Source organism: Sminthopsis crassicaudata, chromosome 1, assembly GCF_048593235.1.
Source record: "Sminthopsis crassicaudata isolate SCR6 chromosome 1, ASM4859323v1, whole genome shotgun sequence".
In the NCBI taxonomy this organism is placed as follows: domain Eukaryota; kingdom Metazoa; phylum Chordata; class Mammalia; order Dasyuromorphia; family Dasyuridae; genus Sminthopsis; species Sminthopsis crassicaudata.
In genome coordinates, this window is record NC_133617.1 from 348,459,005 (window position 1) to 348,477,343 (window position 18,339).

Consider the following 18,339-nt stretch of genomic DNA (forward strand, 5'->3'; position numbering starts at 1 on the left):
TGTTAGCTGAATCACGTGTTCCTTCCAACTCAACTTTATTTGTGAGCATTAAAGCTACTGGCAAAAATAAGCTAGAGAGGATATACATAATTTTTGTTAATGATCTGGCATGATGTATTTTGCATGTCACTTAATCCCTATTTGCTTGAAGTTTTCATCTGCAAAATGGAGACACACTAAGAAATGGTAAATTTTGCACTCCAGGATCTTTGCCAAGAAAACTTCATGTTATACATGAGGTCCCTAAAGAGTTGGTCACAACTGAAAAAGTGAACAATAATATATATAAAATTAATTAAAACAGATGAGTACTCTTGACTATGAAAGGGAAAATGCCAGATCATTAACAAAAATGGTTAAGGAGCAAAATTAGGGAGAAAAATAAATTTCACAACAATTTTAGGTAAAACACATTCTATTTTTTTTAAAGTACAAATGTATAGTCATGGAAGAGATTATGGATCCTTCTTATGTAATCCTTGAGAAAATTTAAAATAATTTTCAAAAAAAAAAAAGCCAAAGCAGTCCCTACAATATTAACAATCTAAAGGAGAAACAAAATGTGTGTGTGTGTGTGTGTGTGTGCTTACACACACACAAACAAGCTATATATAGGATAAACAAGACAGAAAGAAGAAGAAAAGAACATAAAACACTGTTACCAGTCTACTGCAGTTCTTCATCACCTCACTCTGAACTATTGCAATACCCTACTCCCTGCCTCAAGTTTCTTCCTGCTCCAGTCCATCTTAGTCAGCCACTAAAGTGATTTTTTGACCACACATCATCCCTCTCCATGATAAAATCCAATTATTTCCTATTGACTATAGGATTAAATGCAAAATCTTGTGAAAACCCAGTCACTATTGACTAAGTTTAAATGCAAAATCTTACCCTTAAACATTGAAAATCACTTTTAACCTAGTCTCCCACCTTTCAGTCACTACCTACCTTTTACTCTGGTTTTGTGATATTGGTTTCCTTGTTTTTCCATGAAGAAGATATTGCAGTCTCTTGGGCTCTGGGTATTTTTACTAGCTCTCCCCCTTGCCTGGAATATTTGTCTTCCGTTTTACAACCTACTAGCTTTCCTGATTTCTTAATTTTGCTTAAAATCTCATTTTTCTACGGGATATGTTTTCTAACCCTTCTTAATTTACCTCCCCACTGTTCATTTTGTCTTGTTTATCCTATATATAGCTTGTTTGTGTGTGTGTAAGCACACACACACACACACACACACACACACATTTTGTTTCTCCTTTAGATTGTTAATATTGTAGGGACTGCTTTGGCTTTTTTTTTTTTTTTTAATCCCTGCCTTAGCTTAGCCCTTGCACATAGTAGGCATTTAATAAATACTTTTGATTTATTTATAATTTAGGTTAAATATTAGCATATTTAAAACCCAGTTTTACATCTTCATCACTCCTGCCTCAGGTAATCCAAAAGTATTTCTTCTTAATAGGTTTGGCAAACTTTAATATGTTATATGAATTAATGTTAGACATTTATGCTTTTAATTGACCATGGAGGCACTTTGGTTGCTCCTTTGTTAATGTTACCCTTTGAACTTGAGAATAAAAGGATGCATACTTGAGAGGTTTTGCATAGTACTCACATCCTCAATACAAATAGATGAGTTCTAGAACAATTCTTATGATGCTGGTTGGTGGTTTTAAAAATCTCATAAGGCAGTTTCCACAGCCTTTTTCATCTGTAAAATAGGGTATGTATAAATTTAGTAACTTATAATTAATGAGACCTTTGAAAATGCTAAATAAATGATAGCAATATATTGTATATGTCTACATAGTCCTTTCATGTGGTTATTTTAAAAAACATTTTAAAATAGTATGACACAAACTATAGTTATCCTTTAAACTAACATGATATCAGATAAAGGATTGCCATTTTCTTCCATGGATTCTACTAAAGTATTTATAATCACATTTGTATTGTTATAACCCCATTTAAAATAGCAATATTTGTCATCCTTATTTTGGGCAGTACTTCCTCCTCTCCCTCTCCTTCCCTTCTGCAATGGATTAAAAAATTATTGCCTAGGGGCAGCTAGTTGAGTAGTACATAGAGCACCAGCCCTGAAGTCAAAGTCCTAAACTCAAATCTGACCTCAATCACTTAGCACTTCCTGGTTGTGTGATCTTGGGTAAGTCACTTAACCCCAATTGCCTCAGCCCCTCCCCCCAAAAAATTCTTGCCACAGACCATGTAGATGTCTTAAAATAAAACTTAAAATATAATTTTTCCCTCCAGATTGTTATCTGGGAATATTTCAATATAACTTTTTTGAGTCCTTACTCTACACAAAGTGGTAGTCACAAAATATATTTTTTGCCAGAATATTTTCCAGTCAAGAAATTTAAAATATAATATATTTTCAATTATTTTAGGAACAGAATTGATTAGGTTCACAGGACAAAATAGTCAATGACTATAGCAATCTAATGTTTGACAAACCCAAAGACCCAGCTTTTGGGATAAGAATTCATTATTTGGCAAAAACTGCTGGGAAAACTAAAAACTCCCAATTATTGCTCTAATTTCCTCTTCATTAGTTTTCATTTTCCTATTTTCCTTTTTTCGAGACTAACAATTTGATTTTCTTTCCTTTTTTCTAATCAAATTAACTAAAGGTTTATCTACTTTGTTGTTTTCTTCATAAAATCAACTTTTATTTAATTCAATAGTTTTATTTACTTTCAATTTTATTAATCTTTCCTTTTATTTTTAGAATTTCAAATTTTTTTCCTAACTTTTTTAGTTGCAAGGCCAGTTCATTGATCTTCTCTTTCTCTTTTATGCAAGCAAATAAACATCTAGAGATATAAAATTTCCCCTTATTACTTACTGCTTTGGCTGCATCCCACAAATTTTGGCATGTTGTCTTATTATTGTCATTCTCTTGGATGAAATTATTTATTGTGTCTTTGACTTGCTGTTTCACCCATTCATTCTTTAGAATGAAATTATTTAGCTACCAATTATTTTTGGCCTGTTATTGCATTGTAATGTGAAAAAATGCATTTACAGTAGGCCTCAAAATTTGTCCATCAGCCTCAAGTCTCTTCCTATTATAGTCCATTCTCAAATCAGCTACCAGTAATTTTTCTAAAGTGTAGGTAGGTCTTGGTATGCATCCTCTTCCCCCTGTCTGTGCACATATACTTAATAAATTAAAGTGACTCCCAATTCCAGAATCAAATATAAATTCTATGTCTAGTTTTTAAGGATCTTGATAACCTGGTCCCATCTTTTGTTACTTCATGTTATGTTCATATTCCCTCCATGCATTCTACAATGTAGCTACAATTGTTAGTATTCATCGTACAATACTCTGAAATCTTTGTACTGGCTATCTGCCATACCTTAAATGTTCTCCCTCATCATTTTCAACTTAAGATTCCTTAAAAATTAGTTCAAATCTTATCTTTTTCAAGTGCCCTTTCCAGGACCCCCACTGTTCTTAGTGCCTTCCTTCTAAAATTGCCTTCATTTACCAGATATGTTCTCTAAGTATTTGCATATTGTTTCTTCTGTTAGAATATATATTTTTTGAGATCAGTGACTTCCCACCATTAAATAAGCAGTTGATGAATACTTATTGACCAACTGACCAATTCTTAGTTTGTTTATTCCATCAGTAAGTGTGATAATTTTTTGTTAGTCATTTTTTACAGAGTTATAAGATAATAGATATAAAATGCTTTGTACTTGTGAAGCACTTAGAATCACAGAATTTTAGAACTGAAGGAAACTTCGGTGACCATCTAATCCAAAAAGAAATAAAAAACAAAAATAAGAATTCCCACGGTAATATACCTGAACTTTTTAAAGAACTCCAGTGAAGGTGAGCTTACTCTTCTACCTATTGCACTTTTGAAAAACTTTGAAAATTGCACTTTGAAACTTTGTAACTTTCACCCTTTTGCCTCTGGTATTGCCCTCTAGAGCCAAGAAGATAAAATTCCTTTTCATTGTGACTTTCAAATATCTTAAGTTAGCTGTCATGTCATTAGTCCCCTATCAACTTTTACTCTTCTCTTATGCAAGATAGATAGATCTTCCCAGATCTTTCAACTAATCTCCATATGACATAGATTTTACCCTCAAGGACATCTTACTTTGAATGTTCTCTCCCTTCTTACTAGCCCAAGATAAAGACAATTCTTTAGAAGTGGGCCAACTAAGATAGAAAACAGGGCCATCATTTCTTTATCCTTGTAAACAATGCCTTACAATGAAATCCTTGCTCACTTGGAGAGAAAAACTTCTTTTAGGAGTAAAGAAGCAACAATCCCTTAATACTCTGCCATAGTCAGATCATATCTGAGATACTGGACATTAATACTGTGACACCATGATGTGTTAATAAATATGAGTTATACTGTCAATAAAAAAAGTATAATAAAAAATAAATATGAGTTATTTAGTTTTGCATGAAGATTTAGAAGACATCAAGGATTCAATTTATGGATATAATTTTTAGAATATAAAGAGGTCTTCCTTGAACCTAGAAGTTGTCTTGTTTTTGAAGAATGCCTTCAAAATATGTTAGATTGTTCCATGGAGCATATTGCTGCCTGAGAGCTGGGTGCTTTGGGAGACAAACTCCATCGTGCCCTGGAGCTTTGAAATAGTAATTTTCTCTGTGATTCCCTAGTGTCCCTAATGTACTTCCCCAAGTGTCTTTATAACATAACAGCACTTTTTATAGCTGCATTATTATAATTTCAAAAACGCTTGCAATTAGCTTAAATGTCCAACAATAGGGAAGTTGTTAAAGAGATTATGACGTATTAATGCAATAGAATATAGTGGTATAAGTTTTTTTTTAAATGTCTTATTAGATGAATTGAGTAGACACTATCCATGACCACATAATGATAAGGGAATGGGAAGAATGGATTAAAAAATCCTGATAGTGAATAAAAAATTATGACATTTTGTTATAAATGGTTGCAAAATAAGTTTAATTACTTGTATTAATGTTTTAGGTGAAGGTTTGGCATGATTCCACTTTGGTAATGTTTTGTAGCAATATGGCATGGTTATTAGCATTACCAGATATGCCTATCTGATTGTTTGTCCATAGGCATTATTAACTCTTTCCTGGCAGAAAGGTTCACTTCTTAAACTTTTGGATCATCCTCCCCCGGTTTGTTTTGCTTTTGGACCACACTTCCAATTTTGTTTGTAAATGGCAAATATAATTATATTAATATGCAATTAATCTACTTATCAATGTTGAGTTAATTCATGTTTGATTTAAAATTTGATTAGCCCCAGGTGGTGTTCCAAATGGTCATTTTAAGTCTATTGTCTGATGAAGTAAGCATTTTTCCACAGAAACCATGTTTAAATCATACTTAGATTCTTAGGCCATCCCATAAAACTTAGTTAATTCATAATATGCTTGAAGAATTGCATTATTAACATTTTTTTTCAGCTATACAGTCGTTCCTAGGGGGGAAAATACATTTTGTTTTTCAACTTTGAATACATCTCTTTCTTTAAACAAGATTAGGGATACAGATTAAAGATTAAGAGAGGTATTACTAGGTTCCAATAGTTTATTAGTTTTCTGCAATATTTATCAGAGAAAATGTCTGTCATTTTGGAATTGATGAGTAGAAAGAAAATGGTCAGCTGGGGTGGGCTCTTGCTTTACAACTTTACAACTCTACTCTCTTTTGTTACCTGAAAAATCACTTTTTTTAAAAATCATGTATACAAATCCAGAATTGCCTGATAAATCCAGTCTTTTGTCATGTAAAAAATAATTTATCCTTTCTTTTTCAGGGGTATCTTTCTTTTTCAGGGGTATCAGACATACCCACAGACACACAGCCAGGCAGGTCTTGCCAACTCTCTTCACATTAAACCTTTCTGATGCTTTCTAAGTCTTCCTGTAAAATTAAAGAAATAACCCTAGCCTAGACAGAAAGGTGAGAAAACCTGGCCTGACTTGTACTTACATAATTTTGATAAAAAATGATACCATTCTTTAAAGCAATGTCACTGACTCCCAGAATGTTATAAACTAAAAGGGACCTAAGTGGTCATCTATTTTAATTACTTCAAATAAAAAAACTGAAACCCAGAGTGATGAAGTAATTGCATAAATTAGCTCACTTTTTGTATATAAATTCTGAAGAACTACAGTTAAAACATAAATGAGAAAAATTTCTAAGGATCTATTTGGAAACTTTGTAATTTAACTTACTTATCGACTCTTGGTTTCCTAACTAATAGTTTATTTATCACTCTCATTTGGCCGCCAAAGGCTCTTTTTAAGGTTTATGGACTATTTTGTTTCAATCTGTACTCAGCAAAAGACTTTGGGGCATAACTTCCTTTGTGGCAGATCTTTGCTATTCAGTTTTTGCATGCAAATCTTAGCAGGTTCTTAAATTAACCTACTGTAAACTATTTCTGCATCCCCTCTGGAATCTAGCTTCTACATCCCCCCCCCCCCAACTGCCTTTGAAATGTTATTTATCATAGATGCAGTTAATGTAACTTATTGTACTCTAATGTGTTTTTAATTCACTGGGTACCTGCCTCAAGGCATGAGTTTCTGGTTAGGTTAAATTCTACAGCTGCCAAAAGCCTGCTGTGAATAGTACAGGCAGCCAGTAGGACAAGCACAATCTGCAGGAAAGGGACCAGCAAGCAGTAAAGTGGGCATGCAGTTGAGAAATCTGAATAAAACAAAATAGCCCTCAAAATGTTGTCATCCATTGGACATTTAACTAATTGAAAGACTTTCAGATATTTGCCACAAAAAATCAGCAGAACTTAAAGGGAAATTTGACATGTAACATGTAATAATTTTTATTATTTTAAATTAAAATTTTCTTGTATAAATAAAACTATGCAGCCATAAATAGAAAGAATGCAGAAAATTGGGAGGAGGGGACTTTCATAGACAATCACTCAGAATGTGATTGGGTTGAAATATTGCTGTGATAAAGGAAATGATGAACAGGTTGATTTAAAAAATGGGAGATTTGGATTGAAGAAAGTTATCAGAAAAACATATGACATGGACATAAGGATAGTATGGTCTTATATATGGGCATGAACATATATACATATATGTGTATGTGTGCATATTTATATATCTAGTCATCTTTCTGTCTTTTGTGTTTAATCATGCCCGTCTTTAGGAAAGGGGAGAAAACAAAGTAAAAAGTGCACAGCAGAAAACAAGAAAATGTATAAAAGCTGGGCTGTTTTGAAAGCAATATGTAGTATTTATTATATAGGTTTTCTTTAAATGGAAATGTATTGCTTTATATCGATTCCTTGTTCTGCTATGTACATAATAGTTTTTTTTTTCTTATTTTGTATTTAACATAAATTTGAATTTTTTTTTTTTTAATTACTATCCAGGAAAAGAACCTAAAAGGTTCCATCACAATTTAGGTTCACACAATCAGTGAAGTTTGGTTCCTTTTAGGTAAATTAGTTTATACACATTTAAAGTATAAGAGGATTTCTTAAGTGCATACTATGTGCTGAATAAGCATTGTTCACTGTCTTGGGGAGAAAACTATAAAATCTGAAACAATGACTGCCTTCAAGGTGCTTGTATTCTAATGGAAGAGCCATTATATATATTTAGGGGAACAGTACCCAGGAAAGGTCATTTCCAGCCAGAAAGTAATGGGAAGAGTGAATGGAGCCATAGTAGAGTAAATTGGCATAGCCTTTATCAGGTGCTATGACTGAATGGATTTGATCATGGTTTTAGAACTAGAAATTGGGGAATAGGGGGGCTTATCTGAGAGGCACAGTTCTATAAATGGTTGGAAGGCAGTTGTTGAGTAAGAAGTAAGACATCACTAGGGCCTCCCTGAAAAAGAGGGTCAGGTCAGTCAGTCATTAATCAAGAGATGAGAGTTAAAATTTCCAGGGCAATACATGGGCAAATAGGAACATACATAGCTTTGACTGCTGTGCTATGACTTATGTGGCAAGTTCCAGTACTGGAAAGCTCATGACTATAGGTAGTAACAGGATGAGATTAGAATTATATAAAAGAATAGCATTTTTCATAGAAATATAAAGGAATTTAGGGGAAGAAAGAAATAGAAGTCACCTTATCTAGCCCTTTTATTTTACAGATATATAAAATGAAGCCCACAGAGGCCATCACTTAATAAACAAATTTTGTTCCTACATCTGAGTAATTGGATTTTACATTTTATCATTTGGTTTTTAAATAGCCACACTTAAAAAAAAACCAAAACACTAAAACTATATAGAGACCACATAAATTAAAAGCAGGCTAACAAAATAAAGCAACCTTTTTCCTACTCCCCAGCTAGAGAGGACAGGAGCCATTTAACATTTCTTACCTCACATAGTACAATTGTTGTTGTTGATGTTGTTGTTGTTGTTTTTAATCTGGCTCTGACATTTTACTGGTAGTGGGAACTCCAGGTGAGCAGATCTGAAGCTTCTAGTGATGCAGATCATCACTTTCTCTGCCATTTATAGTCTTGAAGAATTGCCAGGACCATTGAGAGACTGAGTGACTTGGCAAAAGTCCCAATGTGTGCCAAAGGTGGTACTTTATCCCAGAACTTTCATACTCAGAGACAAGATCTCTATCCATTTTTAACCCTCTGCTCTTCTGGATAAATTATACTTATCAAATAATACTGGAATGTTAGACCAAAAACTATTCTTTATCTCCATCTGGTTCATCTGTTGCCTTTCTTTTTAGATATTTGGAGCTGGGAGCTTAAAGGATCAGCACCATGGATTTATATAGCTCATTCCCCACAATAAAGCCAGCCCAGTTTGGAGTTTGCCAAATAGCTTGTAAGAATAAGTACTACTCCATTTTCTTAGGTTCTGGACACTGTGAATAGAGAAACAGAATAGATTCCATTGGGAAATAGCTAAATTTATGTTTCTATTGATAGTTGTAAAATCTGTAGCGATTTTAACTTTTAAAAACAAGTTAGTATAATTTTAAATTCTGTGTCTTTGGAAGAGATTCACAAAGAGATTTTTAAAAAATCAATGAAAGAGAAAAGTTATTATTTTAGTACAAGAACTTGTTGCCTTATATCTACTCCATATATCTTCTATATAACTAATTATTTCATTATTTGCTCACCATTTGGACTCTAATGGCTTAGAGTGAGTGTAAATGGAAACTGTTTCTTTTTTGGTCTGAAACCTTGGGAGTCTTTCATCCTGAATTTTGTTATTGTTGTTGTTGTTGTTGTTTGTTTGTTTGTTTTTTGACTAGATTAAAAAAAAAGCTATTCTTTGTCTCAGCTGTTTCCTAGCCTTAATCACTAAAGGGGTATTACCTTCATCTAGCTAAAACCTGGGAAAGAACTTTAGCCTAAAAATACCAAGATTGCCCACTGCTTCCAGGGCCATCTCCAGTGGTCTTGATCCATTGCTTGTCACTGGACCCACATGGCTCTAGAGGAAAAGAATGAGGCTAGTGATTTTTCATAGCTTCCTCTTTGTTATGGTACTCTACAAGAATGAAGGACGAACTATGATAACTCTGGAGGGAATGGAGGACAGAAGGGAAATGAGTATGTGATTTATGTACTATTTAATCTTTTCATTTGGATCCGCCAAAGACATGGTGAATTTTTTAATTTAACACTACTTAGATATCCCAAGAGTAATTTTCAAATACAACAATTTCTGCTGACACTGTTTTACTTAATTATAGTTTTCAGATTCATTTATTTTTAATTCAGTTTCCATTTCCTTTATATAGTATATAGCCCATGCTATTTCACTTTCAGTATATCTAGAAAATGCTTTTTCGTCTTATTCCAGAAATATATGCCCGTGACATCTTACAGCTTATAGATGATGAAACTTAGGCTCAGAAAGTTTATGACTTGTTCAGTGTCTTGTAGTTCACAGTGTTAGGGAAGTCTGAATCTAGATTTTATGACTAAGATCTTTTCCACTGCAGCTTCTCATTTTTCATCTTCATGAATATCCTGTTTGCTTTATTCAGTTTTACGCCATTAAGAGATTAGGGAGAACTTGGTAGTGACAGTCTCTTTACATATCTAAAATTACAATATTATATTGTTAATTTACCTTAACCCTGCCTCTCTTTATAAACTTTGGTGATGTAGGTTTTTTTTTGTTTGTTTTTGTTTTTGTTTTATTTTTAATGTAAAGGATACAATAACTTTCTGTTTTTAAGAAACCATAGTAATTAAAGAACTATAATCTCTTCTTTTCTTTTAAGTGCTTTTCTTACATTAAAATGCTCCCCAGTTCCTTAATCCAATCCTGTCTCTATCTTAGATTTAGCTTTCATCTTTTCATATCCTTGTTTAGATGGAATTTTCCTTTTCACCTTGTTCAGTTCCTCTTTCTGGTCCCGTTCAGCTGACCCTTAGCTTCCTCTTTTCTATTTAGAGCTGAAGGCTATGCTTTGATTTTTCATTTTTCATGTGCCTTTATTTTTCAAAAAAGGTTATCTTTGTTTCTACTAAAGCTTTCCCTTCCAGTTCTCCTCTCTGATTTCCCAGTGCTTTTTATATTTCAACCTGTTTGTAGTCATGGCATTATGGCAAACTGAATTATACTGTAAGTAGTTCTAGGCGTAAAGTCCTAATTTTTCTGTTCTGGGTTTAAAAACCTTCAAAATTCCACAGTACATATATATATATATATATATATATATATATATATATATATATATTTTTTTTTTATTGATTCCTCAAATAACTACTTCTTATGGTCTTTGCTCATTTATTTCCCATAAATGACTTTTTTTTTTTTTTTTTTTTTTTTTTTGAAAAAGTTAAGGAAGAAAGCGGCTTATTTTCTGAGACAATGCTGCAGCTTTGGTTTTAAACTATCTTGCTAAGTTAGATCATGTGAAAGCAGCTTTTGTGTCAAGTCTGCCAGTTATAGTGCTACTTATGATAGTGCTACTTATTATGAGTCAGCGATCAGGGCAAAGAGTATAAATTAAATTAGTGGGAGAAAAACACCAATATCTTGTTTCTAAAATTGTGTGTGTCAAAGATAATTTTAGCTGAAAACCAAGGAGGTGTGATGGGAGTTTAGAAGTAAAAAAATTAATGCTCAGAAGATATGTTTCAAATGAAGCATGCTTCTTAATTAAGATATATGTGTTATTTCATGTCTTTAGGTGTCATTCTTGATCTGGAAAGAATATATTTAATAGGACAAATGTTTTCCACCTCTATTTTCTCTTATTTATGTAAACAAATAGCTATAAATAGAAATGCTACTTATTACAATATCATAATAATTATTAATAATAACTATAATACCTTTCTTTTTTCTTTTGTCTTTCCAGATTGCCTTCATGACTTTGACTCTATTTCCAATCCGACTTTTGTTTGCTGCATTTATGATGTTACTGGCATGGCCATTTGCATTTGTTGCTTCACTGGGATCTGCTGAGAAAGAACTTGAAAAGCCCCTGGCTTTGTGGAGAAAGTGAGTTACTGAGTCTGTTGAAAAGTACGTGTGTGTGTGTGTGTGTGTGTGTGTAAGTATGTAAGTACTAAAGAGATAGAATGTTAATATTTTAAGACACTGAGTGATTTAGTTATGGACAGAGCATTAGAACTGAAATCATGAAGGAAGACAATCTGAGTCCAAAGGCGTTCAGACTCTTCTTCAGCCACTTACACCTATTCAATCTTTAGACAAGTAACTTAACATTTCTTCTCTTAGTTTCTTTATCTATAAAATAGGGTTAATAATAGCACCTACTTCATAAGGTCCTGAGGATTAAGTTAATTAGCATATATAAAGCACTTGGCAAACCCATAAACAACTAAGTGAATGCTAGTTATTTATGGAGTAGTTATAAGAAATGAGCATGAATCATAACAAATTTACTAAGTCTCAGAGGGATTTGGTGGAAATGGTTATTTGACAGAATTAGAGATCCTTAAAATATTGAAATGAGAGAAACTGAAAAAAAAAAACAGATTTTCTTCTAACAGTATTTTAATATTAATTGTACTCCCTTTTAAATCAATTTCTCTATTCTTGTCAATAGCATTAACATTTTTTTCTACTCTTAACTTTGGAGTCTATGTTGATTCTTCCTTCTTAATTTGATCCTCACACAGCAAGTCAGTCACAAAGTCCTTTGCTGTTGTTGTTTAATCTTCTTTTCCATCCATCCCTTGTTTTGATGCCACAACTTTGATCTAGGACCTCATCAACTAGATAATTATAATTTCTCTAGCTAATCTTTCTGTTCCCCAAGTTCATTCTGAACACTTCCACCAGATTAAACTTCTTTAAAAACCACCTTTGTCATAGTACATATTTTCTAACAAACTTTTAGTAAGTTTCCTGATGAACTAGATAAAGAAATTATATCCTAGATAATTGTAAAGTTTGATGGATTTGGAATCAATTGAATTATTGGACCCTAAAAACGTTCATTAGTGGATTGTTTTTTTGATTTGGAAGGATATCATTAATGGAGTTTTCCACATTTCTTCTGTCTTTAATTCTGTTGTGTTCAACATTTTTTATCCACTGTTTGCATGAGAATTTAGAGAGCATGTTTATAAAATTTGTAGGTCAAAGGAAGCAGGGAGGGATAGTTAATACAGCAGGTGATAGAAAAGAGAGTTCAAAAGATTGAAATATGTAGGGCCTTAATAAATGTTTGCTGAATTAATAGATTTTCAAGAATGAAGGAAGTGATTTTCAGCATATCTTCTACCCTAGACAGTATGCTTCTGAATTTTGTATTAAGTTCTGGATAAAACCTTTGGCAAAGAACATTAACAAGTGATACAGCATACATATACAGAGCAAGAATGATCAGAAAGTTAAGCAGACTGAATACAATGCCATATGAAGATCAAGTAAAGAAACTAAGGCTTTTTTTTGACCCAGACATAATAATTATAGTCACATATTTGAAAGTTTGGCATAGATAAGAGGAATTAGGGGGAAGAACTAAGATGGAAGTGATAAGGAAGTAGATTTTGCCTCAATATGACATCAGCATTCATTGGTTCTAAAGTCAGGAGGACCTGAGTTCAAATCTAACCACAAACATTTACTAGCTGTGTGACTCTGGGCAAATGACTTAACCTTAATTGCCTCCCTTCCCCCCAAAAAATATATCAGACTTACAATGGAGCTAAATAAAAATGGAATGTGATGCCTTTGTGGGCAATGAGTATTCTATCTTTGAATGGGGTTTAAGCTGAGGTTAGATGATTACTACTTTTGGGATGATTAGGTGGGATTCCTAATATGTTATTGGACAAAATAATCTCTGAGGTCTTTTACTTTATAGATGATGATGTAGAGAATCCTGGCACATAATAAATACTTAATGTGATTGATTAGTTGACAAGGTTTTTTCTCTGAAATTAATCTCAATTTAGCCTTAACACATGTACATTGTTTGCATGTCATCTCCAACCATTAGATTGTGAATCCCCTGAATATATGAATGTTTTTTTGGCTTTCTTTGTATCTCCAATATTTCACATTCAGTCTAATGCTTAGTAAGCTTCTAAGAGATACTGACTTGGGAAAACTAATTTACATGGAATAATTAGGAGATGATTAAGTAAAATTTGAGCCTGATTACCAGTATAATATGTGTACAAATAAAAAGATTAAGGAGGGTTGAAGTATTGAGAAATGCCCCATGGTGGAAGAAGAACTTGGTTAAGGTCATAGAATAATAGTTTTAGAACTGAGATCTTATTCCAGTTCCCTCATCTTACAGATGAGAAAACTGAGACCCAGAGAGGTTGGATGAGTTGTCATAATATCACACAGGTAGCAGGTAATTGCAAACAAGTTAACTCTACCATGTATTACTTGACTTTATCTGATCATCTAAATCTGATAGATTTAGAATTGCAAGGGGCCTTAGAAATATCATCTAATAGAGACAGGTAGGTGGCACAGTGGGTTAAAAGCACTAGCCCTGAATTCAGGAGGATCAGAGTTCAAATCTGGCTTCAGACCCGTAATACTTCCTAGCTGTGTAATCCAGGGCAAGTCACTTAATCCCAATTACCTCAACAAAAAAAAAGAAAGAAAAGAAAAATCATCTAATTAATGTGCCCAAAAAGATTGTTAAACTGCTAATTTTTGACACAGCAAAGAAAATTTAATAGGCAAAAATGTAGATCAATTTGAACCATTGTTTCAGCCAGTCAGAATCTTTGAGTGTCTTCAAATACCACATACCCTTCTCTAAAACTGCATGTTTTATACATATTTGATAAATGTCCATCTCTATCTTGAAGTTATCAATTAATAAAAATAAAAATACTAAATAGAAATAGAAAAATATGTTTATTTATAAGTAAGCTCATTTCCATTCATTATCATCACAAACTATGAAGACTGAAATAGCTATACTTTAAAAATCCCAAGAAACTCAAAGGGCTTTAGGAAAGTAGAAGGCATGTGGAAGAGATTCCATAATAGTATTAGTGAAATCATAATTGGGCTAACTTTGAACCATAGTCCTTTAATTGAAAGATGACTTAGATATCATCTCAGACTACCTCTTGTCCAATGAAAGAATTCTTTCCATTATCTACTACCTTACAGATCATCATCTGATCTATTCTTAAATATATTTAGTAATAGGGAAGTCATTGTCATATAGCAATGTATTCCTTTTTTAGACATTTTTTATTATTCAATAGTCCTTCTCTTAAGTCATATAAGATCTTCCTATTTATTAACTTACACTTAGTTCTGGCTCTGCCCCCTGAGGGCAAACAAAACTTAGGTTAGCTTAATTAAGACATTTCTTAAATATCTATTTGTCAAGCAGTATGGGCACACACACAAAAAGAAAACAAAACAAAATTATACTTTCTATCAAAGAGCTTACATTCTAAAAGGGAAAAATAACAAATAAATGTGATGTTGAGGGAATGCCAGGGAGGAGCAGAATGTGGGGTTAAAATAGAGTGGAGACTATATGAAGAAGGCAGTGAGCAACACAGTAAGAGTATTGATGATGTGGTCAGACAAAGACTCACCAGTACTTGAGGTGGTTTCAGAATAACCAATTTTAGTGGGACAAGGCAACTTGCATGATTTGAAACAGACCAAATCTAATTCTTTTCCCACATGATAACTCTCCAGATAGTTGAAGACAACTGTCATGTAAAAGCTTTGAGGTTGGAGTCGGAGAACAACTTTCCAGTACTCTGATATCTTCATTTCGTAAAACGAGAAGATTGGGTTAGACAATCAATAAGATTTCTTACAACCTGTAACCCTATGCCTCTTTTGTCTTCTTCAGACCAAACTTTCATTAACTTATGAGCACAAGATGAAAATAGGTATAATTTTAAAAACTTTAAGACAGGTTATTTTTAAGTTACTTACAAAGAAGCATTCCTGGATGTTTTTATTTTTGGGTGGGGGTGGGCAGAATCAAGGCATCTGGAAAGTATTCCATAGTGGTACCACTGAAGTCATAATTCGATCATTGAGGTAACTGAACTATAGAGTCCTAGAATTGAAAGAATTCTTTGAAATCATCTCTGAGTAACATTCTTCAATGATGGAATTCCTTTTATTATCTACTATCTGAAGTTTATCACCTGACTTATTCTTAAATATATCCAGTGATAGGGAAATCATTGTGTCACATAGCAATATATACCATTTTAAGACTTTTTTTTTTTTTTTTATTAGACAGTTCTTTCAAAGCATATAAGATCTTCCTATCTATTAACTTCCACTTGGTCCTAGCTCTGCTGACTGTGGTTAAGCAGAAATTTAGATTAGCCTAAGTTATTTTTAATTCAATTAATTTAACTCAATTTTAATTTTTAATTCAATCTTATGATAGTTTTTAGTTACTTTACCAATCTAACTTTTCTAAATGGGTAATTTAAAAATTTGTCAACATCTTTTTTTTATTTTATTAAATATGTGAATGCCTTTTAAGTGATTATCATTATCATTATCATTATTATTATTTTTGCTGAGGCAGTTGGGGTTAAGTTACTTGTCCAGTGTCACACAGCTAGGAGGTGTTAAGTGTCTGAGATCAGGTTTGAATTCAGATCCTCCTAATTTCAGGGCTGGTGCTCTATTCATTGTGCCACCTAGCTGCCTCTATCATCATCATTATTATTATTAAGTATATTAACCCCACTGGGTTTTCTTAAGGATAAAGTACAAAAGTATGTGTTAAACAATTATATAAATAATACATAATTGCAGTTTATTCTTTTCCTCTTCTTCCATCTCTTCCTTTTTCTTTTTCATGCACATTTATACATATATAGATAAGCATATTGATATGGCTGACATATAATGTAGAATTCTCTCTTGATTGAATCATTTAAGTTTGACCTTGTCTGAGATCAATGATTACAAGCTTTACTTTTTTTTCCCTAGTAAATTCTACTTCTGATCCTTGTTGTTGTTCAACATCCTTTGTATCTTGATCATCTTTGTATCAAGATCCTATGTATCTTGAACCATGGATTAACAAAGATGTAGTTTGGAATTGTTTAATATAGTCTGACTATTGAAGGGGTCACAATAGTGACTATTGAATAGGGTCACAATGGGGATTAAGTGAACTACAATGACTCTACATTTTGACTCAGTTCTAAAGTTACCTCTGTTCTCTTTTTGTTCAGTTATGGATCTAGTCCAATTTCTGTCTTATAAGAGAGTTTTATTCAGGTGGGACTGTTGGAGAAAACTTTATTGCATTATTTAAATTTAGCCCTATATGGCTGGGAAGCTGGAATACCTCTACCAGCTAGCTGCTTAGAAGCCCTTACCTAAAGACTTTGGTTGTGCTGACTAAAAACCACTGGGTTTTTGGGCCCAAAGATCTGAATTTTTTTTCACCATTATGCATTTCAATCCATATGCCTTATCTGAAACCTGGATTGATCAGTTTCATTTTGATGTTCTTTTGATTAAAGACAGATATGTTGGTAGAATGGGACACTTTTTCTGATTGGAAATACATCTGTTAGCTCTCCTCCTCCCAACTTAGAAAGTACCAAATCTTTCCCACAATTAAAATTCAGATTACCTAATTTTGTGTCCTAGTTGATCATTTTCTTTTAATTAGTTGGTCTTTTTAAAGTCAGTGTTTTTAATACATAAAAATATGCCTACCCCTGTATTCAGATTCCAGTTTCAAAGCTAAGAGACTTGGGACCAATTTATAGTAGTTGGTATGTGTTGATTAATAAATCAATATACTCAGAAGCTCAAACCTTTTTTTTTCTTCAATCATTTTATCTCTCATCCCCTACTTTGTTATTCCTCCTGTTCTTCTCTCCACAGTAAATAGACTTTTAATAAAATATTCATCATTAATTTAGTACCTACAGTATACTAAGCCATGGAGATAAAAATGCAAAATGAGATAATCCCTGTCCTTGATGAATATCCTACTAAGGGAGGATATAATAAGTTCATAGATAAGTAAATAGGGGATATATAAACAAAAATTAGGATGGGGTCATACTGAGGACTAGAAGAGAGATCATCAGAAAAAGTCTCTGGAAGGAAATAGCTTGAGACTGAAATGCTTTTTAAATGTTTTGGCATTTCAGTGTATACTTTGCACCAATTAATCAGTCAGTATATATTAAGTACTACTATGTGCCAGATACTATAATAAGTACTAGGAATGTAAATACAAAAAATGACAATCTCTTTAATCTAGGAGCTCACATTCTAATTGTACATTGTATGTTAGTAGGATTTTTTAATGGTCACATTTTATGCTCTTACAGTTTTCCAATGATTAAGAAAGTTTTGACCCTTTTCCATTTCATCCAGAAACCTGATCCTATTAACTTTTGTTTCTGTGTGCCTTGGGAAGCAGCTTTAGTGATCTAATAATGATATCTTGATTCCTGACCTTAATCTCTCAGTACCATATTTCATATGAGATTTAAATACAAATCATAGAAAAATCATATTTGTCAAATTTAGCTTATTGCTTCCTTTAACTTGGGGGCACTTTGCACAAAATAATTAGGTGCTAATTTCAAAGTTATTGGTTATATCTGTAATTCTCTTCTTTAATTTAGCATAGAGATAATGTCAGAATTCTCTGACAACAGAGGAATATTCATAATCTTCTTTTCAGTGAACTGGTAGTTAAAATTGCAACTAAACATAATTAATTGACCCAAAATCACTCTGGAAAATACTTTGCCTATAAAATATAATACTTTGTCTATAAAATGTTGCTGTGGCCTTTTTTTTTTTTTTTAAACAAATTCTTAGCATATTTTAGAATTATTTAGTGATTATTTTATTTGAAAT

At 32.7% G+C, this 18,339-nt stretch overlaps 1 protein-coding gene across 1 annotated transcript in view; it reads left to right on the forward strand.

The window, feature by feature from the left end:
• The window catches only part of LPCAT1 (lysophosphatidylcholine acyltransferase 1), a 128,270-nt gene that overhangs the window by 43,983 nt on the left and 65,948 nt on the right, over positions 1-18,339 (forward strand). Inside the window, exon 2 of the mRNA XM_074279162.1 lies at positions 11,360-11,502. Coding sequence (XP_074135263.1) covers positions 11,360-11,502 — 143 coding nt within the window. The remainder of the gene's footprint in view (positions 1-11,359; positions 11,503-18,339) is intronic.